Source organism: Mustela nigripes, chromosome 7, assembly GCF_022355385.1.
Source record: "Mustela nigripes isolate SB6536 chromosome 7, MUSNIG.SB6536, whole genome shotgun sequence".
In the NCBI taxonomy this organism is placed as follows: domain Eukaryota; kingdom Metazoa; phylum Chordata; class Mammalia; order Carnivora; family Mustelidae; genus Mustela; species Mustela nigripes.
The window spans coordinates 81846830-81856785 of NC_081563.1; the positions used below are offsets into that span (position 1 = coordinate 81846830).

Genomic DNA, 9956 nt, shown 5'->3' on the forward strand with positions numbered 1-9956 from the left:
CAGAATCAGTGTCTTAGGGCAGAGAAAGTAAAAAGCTGCACAACAATTTTGTAAATGAGTGTTTATTGGAAACCTTTTCTCAAAATCCTGTTAAAATAACCATATACAAAACCCTCAAGTGCAATATGATCCCATTTGTGCAAAAGGACTGTAAAACTGGAAATTAGGTTATGAGAAATGTTCTTGTTCGGTGACTCGCATTTAAACAGTTTAAAAATCACCAACAGTCACGTATAGATATTGAAAAAACTATTTAGAATTTAAGACATTCTTCCAGACAATACCGTGGCCCACATTGACTCGGACCGTCGTCCGGTGCCAGGCGGTGCCTGGGGAACACCTAGGAGGTCCGCCTGGGGTCGCCGAGGTGCAGACCCCACCCCCAGTGCCGGCAGGTCTCGCGGCGGGACCTCCGCCCCGCGAGGCCAGAACCTCGCAGGGCTCCCACCCCACTTCCGGCCGCTTCACTCTGCCCACCCAGCCTCTAGAGATTTCCCTGGTCTCGTTCCAGCCGCCTCGCGTACGCTCTGAGCTGCCTCTTCGCTCTGCGGCGGTCTGGCTTCCCCGACGTGTTCTGTTTGCGACGCTGTCGTGTAACAGCGCGCTTTACGGCCGTGGGGACGGGACGAGCAGGCGCCAGGGCTACTGCGGCCGGGAAGCAGGGCAGGCGGGTGAGGTTGATGCCCGGTGGCGGGGTGAGCTCGGCGTCTGGCCGGCTACTCACCGCCGCGGAGCAAAGGGGTGCCCGGGAAGCGGCGGGGTCGGCGTTCAGGAGCGGTGCGGGGGGCTCCGTCGGGGGCGGCGGCAGAAGCGGAGCAGGCGACCCCGGGCTGGGCAGTGGAGGCCCGGGGGGGCCCACGGGCAGGATGAGCCTGACCCCGAAGGAGCTCTCGAGCCTGCTGAGCATCATTTCTGAGGAGGCGGGCGGCGGCAGCACCTTCGAGGGCCTGTCCACCGCCTTTCACCACTACTTCAGCAAGGCCGACCACTTCCGCCTGGGCTCGGTGCTCGTCATGCTGCTGCAGCAGCCGGACCTGCTGCCCAGCGCGGCGCAACGCCTCACCGCGCTCTACCTGCTCTGGGAGATGTACCGCACGGAGCCGCTCGCCGCCAACCCCTTTGCCGCCAGCTTCGCGCACCTGCTCAACCCCGCGCCACCGGCCCGCGGCGGCCAGGAGCCAGACAGGCCGCCGCTCTCAGGTACGCCCGAGGCGCGCCGCCCCTGGTCCTTGCAGCCCCTCCCTCCCGAAGACAGGTGTGCGCTGTGGATAGACTGGGCACTTAAAGCCTGAGCTTGTGCGAGAGTTCATCCCCAAGTGAAATTGTCTCTTTTTGAAATTATCTAATCCCCCCCACCCCCGTAAAGTATGGAGAAGGGGTAGCTTAATTACAAAGTATGGAGAAAGGGCACCGCAAATTATTCCTCTCCACTGTACGGGCCGTAAAGTCACGCAGCTGAGTGGAGCTTGACAGCTTTAGCAACTCAGTTTCAGTTAATGTAGAGCCCATCTCAGGTGTGTGACGTTTTAACTAATGACACTCTGCCCGGGTTTTAAGTCTCAGTCGAGTAAGTAGAAGTAAATAGAGTAAATAAAAGTTCAGAACCCGAAGAAGTTGTTGTACGGAAATAGACATTATACGGTGTTTAAGGACTTTGCAGCCACCTTCCTTGGTCTGATGCGTGTTTCTGAATGATGTGATAGGGAGAGGTTATAAGGTAGTCTCAAGTTCATGGCCTAACTCAGGAAAGGCATGACTACTGGACGTTACGTAAAATGTATATTTGTGCAGTATTGGTGAGGTCAGATCAGTGGATTTCATTCGAGGCTGCCTTTTTTTTTTTTTTTTTAAACTCAAAGAGATTCTTTGAGACTTGACTTTGGGAGAACAACTGAGCCAGGAAAGGAGAAAGGCACAGAAGGGATGGTGATTAGTGATAGAGTACATGGAAAACTAAGACAAAGACCAGTGTACTGGGGGAAGTAGGTAGAGGCAGGGAACAGTTTGACCTCATAGTACTAAACCAGTGGGAAAAAGAGCACTGTATAGGTAGGAGCCACTATACAGAGTTAAAAGGTGAAGGCAGTGGATTTTGAGATAATACCAAGTTTTTCATAGCACAGGAGGCTTCTTTGTAAGCTAGTTGGTGTTCATGCTTGGCACCCCTTTTGGATCTAAAGTATCTTCTGGTTGGTTTCCTGCACTGCTCTTATGTAAGAAGGGCAAACTTCATGTTGGATAAGATGCCCTTAGGGTACTAGTACTGAACTAGGCCTTCGGGAAGTTTAAGAATGCCCAGAAAGTAATGGAACATGTCATGGGAAGTCAGAACCCAATCCACCATCCTAGGGGACCCTTAGCAGAGAATGGGGACAGTGTGGGATTTACTCAGAGAGCCTATAGGCAAAGGGAAGATGACTTTGGTAATTCTCCAATGCCATGAGTCTAAACCTCGATTCAGACCATAGATGCATTGTAAGCAGAAATTTGCCAGAGAAAGACTCCATGGATAGGTTATTTTACCTCTCTTTGCCTCAGTTTCTTTGTTTATAAAATGCAGATAATAATAGCTTACAGGGTTATTATGAGGAATGAAAGTATTTATAATAATTGCTAACCATTATTAAGTTTCTCAGGTGATTCTGATGCAGAGGTAGGATTGAGACTGTATCTAGATGTAAATAAGTTGGCTTCCCTGCACTCAAGCTTGCGGTCTGGTTGGGGAGACATAAATGTAGCCATAAGCTGATGTAGTAAGCTTTGTACTAGATGTCACATACGAAATGCTCAGTGGCATAGATGAACAGCTACCTTTGGCTGCAGACATTCTCAGAGGGAGTAATGTTTTTGCTGGATATTGATTAGAGATGAGGTAGGGGATGTGTGAGCGAAGTGTGTGGCCCTGTCAGGTATTCTTAAAAAACTGGGTATATTGGATGTTTTGAAATCAGGAATATCGAGAAGCTGGGAGATTCTCTGCAACCGGAATGTAGGATATGTGGGTTGGAATGGAGTTCAAGAGATAAGATTAGGAAAGTGGATCAGGACTAGATTATAAAGGGTTTTATAATGGTGCAGAATTTGGGGTTTAATTCTGTGTAAACAAGTTAAGTAACGTGCAGATTTGTACCTAGAAATAGTATAACTAAGTAGTAGTGGAATGTGGACTGTGGGTGAGGGATTGGTGGGTAGGAATCAAAACTGGGAGCTGGGGAAATTAAGAAGGCTGGCCTAGAGTCCTGGCCAGAGAGGAGGGGAGGGGATGGAGGTGAGGGAACAGAATCTAGTGACAATGCTGCTGTGGGATGGATGAGGCTTGGTGAGCAACTGAATGTGGGACAGAAGAGAACAGCATTCGGCACTGTGGGAATTTTGTAGCTGCACTGTGCATTGAAGCAGGTATGAGATGCGTATTTGTGCTGCTGAGGCTTCCTTGTCTCTTCTGCTGGTACAGTTGCTCACAGTGTTGGAGGAGAAAGAGAAGCATTTCTGAGCACTAGGTTTTTTATTTGTTTTTGCTTGCATGTGTAAGCTTCAGCCTTTGCATGTTGGAAACAAAGTTTTTTGGTTTGTTTTGTTTTTTAAGGTTTTATTTATCTATTTATTTGAGAGAGTGTGGGAGAGAGCGTCCAAGCAAGGGGAGCAGCAGGCAGGAGAAGCAGGCTCCTCACTGAGCAGGGAGCTGGACCAGGGGCTCGATCCTAGGACTCCAGGATCATGACCCGAGCCAAGGGCAGCCACTCAACCAACTGAGCCACCTAGGCGCCCTTGCAACAAAGTTTTTCACATTTAAAAAAAAAACTTAAATCTCACCGATATTGCCACAAATCAGAGAATTTCAAATGGCGTGTTTACATTTTCATAAATGTATATATTTGATTACCTGAAATTTCATTATAATTTTGTCTTTAAAATATGTGAGTGGAGATGGCAAGTAGCATATGTTAATTTTATCAGAGTCAAATCAATTTTTAAAAATAACCATTGGAGAAATTGTTATACGTTTTTGTTTACAGGATTTTTGCCTCCTATAACTCCACCAGAAAAGTTTTTTCTTTCCCAGCTGATGCTGGCACCCCCAAGAGAACTCTTCAAAAAGACACCTCGACAGATTGCACTGATGGATGTTGGAAACATGGGCCAGTCTGTGGATATTAGTGGGCTTCAGCTAGCCTTGGCTGGTAAGGAATTGGTGGGCTTGGGTATTCTTGTGTAGTAACATTAGGCCCTGCCCCCCCCCCCTTTTTAAGGGAGGTTCTCTAGTTAAAATGAAGATCTTTGTAAATGTGCTAAAAGCTTGGTAACTTCCATGAAAAGCTAACTTCAGTACTGGATCCTTGCTAATATGGCATATAAATTCATTTTGAGTTTTCATTTGAATTGATTGCTTTTCCAGTTTAAGAAAAATGCTGGATAAAATTAAGTAGGCTTAAAAAAAATTTCCTGATGTCAAAGTGATCTACAAATTCAATGCAATTTCTATTAAAATCCCAACAATGTGTTTTGCAGACATAGAAAAACCCATCATAAAATTCATACAGAATCCCCAGGGACCCTGAATAGTCAAAATGATTTCTCTTGGTACCCTTGTTGAAAATTATTTGACCATAAATGGAAGGGTTTCTTTCTGGGCTCTCTATTCTATGATCATTGCTTTGTCTGTCTGTATTCCACTTCCCCATGTTTTATTACAGTAACTTTGTAGTACCTTTTGAAGTCAGGATGTGTTAAAACTCCCCTGTGTCCTACATTTCAAGATTGCTTTGGCACGTATAAATGAATGAATGGGTTCTCTTGAAGCAGAATGTGTTGTGATAGAAAATAGAGGGACTTTCTTGACTTGGATGGCCAGACAGAGCCTCTCTGAGTAGGGAAGGTAAGAGGCACCTTTCACTTGACTATTCTTTGAGTATAAATATGGATGAATGGGTCTTACCACTTGAGAGTGATTCATTAGGGAAATTCTAATATATAGGCAAATTTGTGAACCCTCGACCTTGTGATTGAGCTGCAATACTAACTTTGACAGTTCCCCATCCTTCTTAGACTTAATGCATCTGTGGTATTTGGTTTCTTACATAAGGTGACATTGTTCAATAAACTACTCTTTCCTTGGAGCATTCTGAACCTTTGAACCTCACTTTTTAACTCCTGGGTATCAACAATATAACTAACAATGGTTATTATCTGAGACCAAGAAAAAAAATTTTTTTAAGACTTTATTAATTGTCAGGGAGAAGGAGAGCAACAGGCAGAGGAAGCCAGCTCCTAGTTGAGCAAGGAGGGGGATGTGGGACTCAGTCCCAGGACCCTGGGATCATCTCCTGAATCAAAGGTAGACAGACACTTAACCAACTCCACCCAGGTGTCCCAAGAGAAATCTTTTTAAGACTTTTAAGATTGAAGGTTTGTAGAAATAATCATTAGTCTCTAGTGCTAGATACAATCTATTCATGGAAATAAAACAGTTTCTTTACAGATTGTATGAAATAAGGAATAAATAAATTCTTTACAGATTGTATGAAGCTGGGTACAGAGGTGACAAGCAGTTTCAGTCACCTTACCCTTGGAAGGGATATATATTCTGAGGGTTCTAGCTTTGTGAGAATCAGGTCTGACCTCCCTTGCAACTTACAATGACTTGAGTTAGTCTGTGAGAAAGTTTTAAAGTATATCAAGCCCGGAAAGCAGCATGTGCTAGAGTTTGTCTAGGAAGAGCTTGGCAAAGTGGCTAAGCTTGCTGTTTGCTATTCCCCCAGACCGAAGATGCCCTAATCCATTCATTTTCACAAGTACCAGGGAAAAAAAGTGATAGACCGTTCTTCTCTGGAGCTGGCTACCACAGATCGCCTTTGCAGGGACCTGCAGTTCATATCTTGTAGTAGGATCCATGGACCAGAAGTTATTTATGGAGAATGCAGTTGCATTTTTTAAAATTTTAAATAAAATAAACAAGCAGGTCAAACAAAAGTAATCACAAAAGGCACTTTTACCCTGTTAATAATGTCAGTATTCATTTCAGAGGTTTTATTAAAAGTTCCTGGGGGCGCCTGGGTGGCTCAGTGGGTTAAACCTCTGCCTGCGGCTCAGGTCATGATCTCAGGGTGCTAGGATTGAACCCCGCATCGGGCTGTCTGTGCAGTGGGGAGCCAGATTCCCCTCTCTCTCTGCCCACTTGTGATTTTTCTCTCTCAAATAAATAAATAAATAAAATCTTTAAAAAAAAAATCCTGACAAACAACCTGCACTTACTAGTTTACCACTCACTGTGCCAATTTAAACATTCTTCCACATTTTGGTAGAGAGTATGTTAATTTTTTGTATTTTAGCAATCAGAAAACAGCATCTCAGGATAATTTTAATTAGCATTTTTCGTATTAAATGAATGCATCTGAACATGTTATAGTTCTAAGGCATCTTTCATGTCTGGCCATTTTTCCATTGGATTGATGGTTTTTTTATGAACATGGGTAGTTCTTTAAGGAATCAGGAGTCCAGCTGTGTTTTCAGAATTATAAAATCTGAAACATGGCAGTTCTAAAACCTGCATGTTTTAAGGAATTACAGAGTGACCCTGGAGCAGCCATCCTCTAGGTTAAGAAGTGGAAAAGTTTAAGGAACCGGAGGCTCCCTGTGTGTTTCTCTTACTAGCTACTTCCCACCTCCTCCATCACTAAGCTCACTTTTGTGGTAATAATCATTCATAATTTACTTTATAGTCCGCCCTCGGTACGTGCCTGTAGTTTTAACTTTGGATGTTCTTAAACTTGATGTATATGTGGAATCATACTGTGTTCTTTTGGGTGTTAGTTGTAAGGTGAATCCATGTTGATGAATTGTAGGGCTTGCTTTTCGTTGTTGTGACATTCATACAATGTAATACCAAGTTCTTCATCCATTTTACTATTGATGGACATAGTGTTGCTGTGAACATTTTGGTACATTCTCCTGGTGTACATATGTGTTTCTTCTAGAGAGATAAGCCTATGTAAAACTTGACTAGCTAATAGTACACTACTTTTCAGAGTTGCTGTGCCATGTTTCATTCCCATTAGCAGTGTGCAAGTTATATGACATTCTCTGCATCTGATAATTTCAGGCTTGTTAATTTTTGTCATGTAGGGTGTGTAATAGTATCTTATGTTTTGACTGATTCTCCCCTGCTTCCCTTTCTCAGTGAGGTTGAACATCTTTTCAGATGTTTATTGGCCATTCAAGCTTTTTTTTTTTAAGTAAAGATTTTATTTGTCAGAGAGAGAACACAAGCAGGGGAAGCATTAGGCAGAACAGGCAGAGGGAGAAGCAGACTCCCCACCGAGCAAGAAACCTGATACAGTACTCAATCCCAGGACCCTGGGATCATGACCTGAGGCAAAGGCAGATGCTTTACCGACTGAGCCACCCAGGTGCCCCTTTTTTTTTTTTAAATAAAATACTTTTTTTTTTTAATAAAAGTCAGCCCATTTTTTCTTTATTAAAAAATTGATTTGGGGGCACCTGAGTTGCTCAGTGGGTTAAAGTCTCTGCCTTCCACTCAGGTCACGATCCCAGGGTCCTGGGATCGAGCCCCACATCAGGTTCTCTGCTCAGCGGGGAGCCTGCTTCCTCCTCTCTCTCTCTGCCTGCCTCTCTGCCTACTTGTGATCTCTGTCAAATAAATTAAAAAAAAAATTGATTTGTAGGAGTTTTTGTTTTTGTTTTTGTTTTTTAAAAACTGAAGTACAGTCGACAACATTGGTTTCAGGTTTACAACACAGTGATTTGACAGCTCTATGCTTTTATTTAGTGCTCAATCACATTAAGTGTAGTTACCATCTGTCACTATACACAGTTATTGTATTATTAACTATATTACCTATGCTGTACTTTTAATTCTCATGATTTAGTTATAACTACAGGTTTGTACCTCTTAATCCCCTTCACCTATTTTTTTTTAATATTTTATTTATTTATTTGACAGACAGAGATCACAAGTAGGCAGAGAGGCAGGCAGAGAGAGAGGAGGAAGCAGGCTCCCAGCAGAGTAGAGAGCCCAATGCAGGGCTCGATCCCAGGACCCTGGGATCATGCCCTGAGCCGAAGGCAGAGGCTTTAACCCACTGAGCCACCCAGGCACCCCTCCACTTCACCTATTTTAACCATCTTCCTCCTTCCGTCCCCTCTGGCAACCACCAGTGTGTTCTCTATTGAGGAGTCTGTTTTTGTTTTTTGTTGTGCTTATTAGATTCCACATAGATGTGAAATCATATGGTATTTGTCTTTCTGTGTTGAACTTCATTTAGGACAATACCTTCTAGGTCCATCCATATTGTCACAGATGGCAAGATTTCATTCTTTTGTTTTATATTTTTTCACAATATTCCATTTTGTGTGTGTGTATGTGTGTGCGCGCGCGCATATATATGAGATACGTACATATATATGTATATATAATACGTAACATATATATGTATATATCATACATATATGCATACACCTACACACACCACATCTTTATTCATCTATCCATCTATACTTAGGTTGTTTCCATATCTTGGCTGTTGTCTTTTTGAAATAGTATTTTTGTTTTCTTTGGGTAAATATCCAGAAGTAGAATTACTGGATCCTGTGGTACTTCTGTTTTTAGTTTAGAGGAATCTCCATACTATTTTCCAGTTTGCATTCTCTGCCAACAATGCTTAAGGGCTTCCTTCTCTTCACATCCTTACCAAGACTTGGTATTTTTTTCTGACTGGCGTGAGGTGGTATCTCACTGTGGTTTTGATTTGCATTTCCCTGGTGATTAGTGATGTTGAAAATCTTGTCATGTGTCTGTTGGTCATCTATGTATCATCTTTAGAGAAATGTCTGTTCTGGTCCTCTGCCCATTTTTAAGTCTAATTTGTGTGTATGTGTTGTAGGAGTTCTTTATTTATTTTGGATAATAACCCCTTATATAAATCACTTGCAACTAGCTTCTCTCATTCAGTAGGTTTTCATTTAATGATTTTCTTTGCCATACAAAAGCTTTTATTTTGATGTAGCACCAGTTGTTTATTTTTGCTTTTGTTTCCCTTGCCTGGGGAGACTTATCCATAAATAAGTTGCTAAGGCCAATCCAAGAGTTTACTGCCTGTGTTTTATTTTAGAAGTTGTACGGTTTTGGGGTGCCTGAGTGACTCAGTCTGTTAGGCATCTGCATTTGACTCAGGTCATGATCTCCAGGTCCTGGGATCAAGACCCACCTCAGGCCCCCTGCTCATCAGGGAGTCTGCTTCTCCCTCTCCCTCTGTGCACATGCTCACTTCCTCTCTCTAATAAAAAAATCTTAAAAGAAAAGGTTTATGGTATCAAGTCCTAATATGTAGGGTTTTATCCATTTTGAGTTTATTTTTGTGTATGGTATAAGAAAGTGGTCTAGTTTCATTCTTTTGCATGTAGCTACTTAGTTTTCCCAGCACCAGTTATTGAAGAAACTATCCTTTCCTCCAATTGTACGTTCTTAACTCCTTTATGGTAGATTAATTGGTCATTTAAGCATGGGCATATTTCTGGGCATTCTGTTTTGTCCTGATATTACACATTTTGATTATGATAGCTTTGTAGTAGTCTGAAATCCAAGATTGTGATACTTCCAGCTTTGTTCTTTCAGAAGATTGCTTTGGCTATTCAGGGACCTTTTGTGGTTCCATACTAATTTTAGGATTATCTGTACTAGTTCTGTGAAAAATGCTAGCAGCATTTTGATAGGGATTACACTGAATCTGTATATTGCTTTGGGTAGTATGGACATTTTAACAATATTTATCCTTCCGATTCTTTTTTTTTTTTTTTTAAGATTTTATTTATTTATTTGACAGACAGAGATCACAAGTAGGCAGAGAGGCAGGCAGAGAGAGAGAGAGAGAGAGGGAAGCAGGCTTCCTGCGGAGCAGGGAGCCCGATGTGGGGCTCGATCCCAGGACCCTGAGATCATG

At 42.8% G+C, this 9956-nt stretch overlaps 1 protein-coding gene across 1 annotated transcript in view; it reads left to right on the forward strand.

The window, feature by feature from the left end:
* Positions 1 to 597: 597 nt before the first annotated feature.
* CNOT11 (CCR4-NOT transcription complex subunit 11) overlaps positions 598 to 9956 on the forward strand; it is a 19045-nt gene continuing 9686 nt past the window's right edge. Inside the window, exons 1-2 of the mRNA XM_059406281.1 lie at positions 598 to 1200; positions 4017 to 4181. Coding sequence (XP_059262264.1) covers positions 681 to 1200; positions 4017 to 4181 — 685 coding nt within the window. The 5' untranslated portion in view covers positions 598 to 680. The remainder of the gene's footprint in view (positions 1201 to 4016; positions 4182 to 9956) is intronic.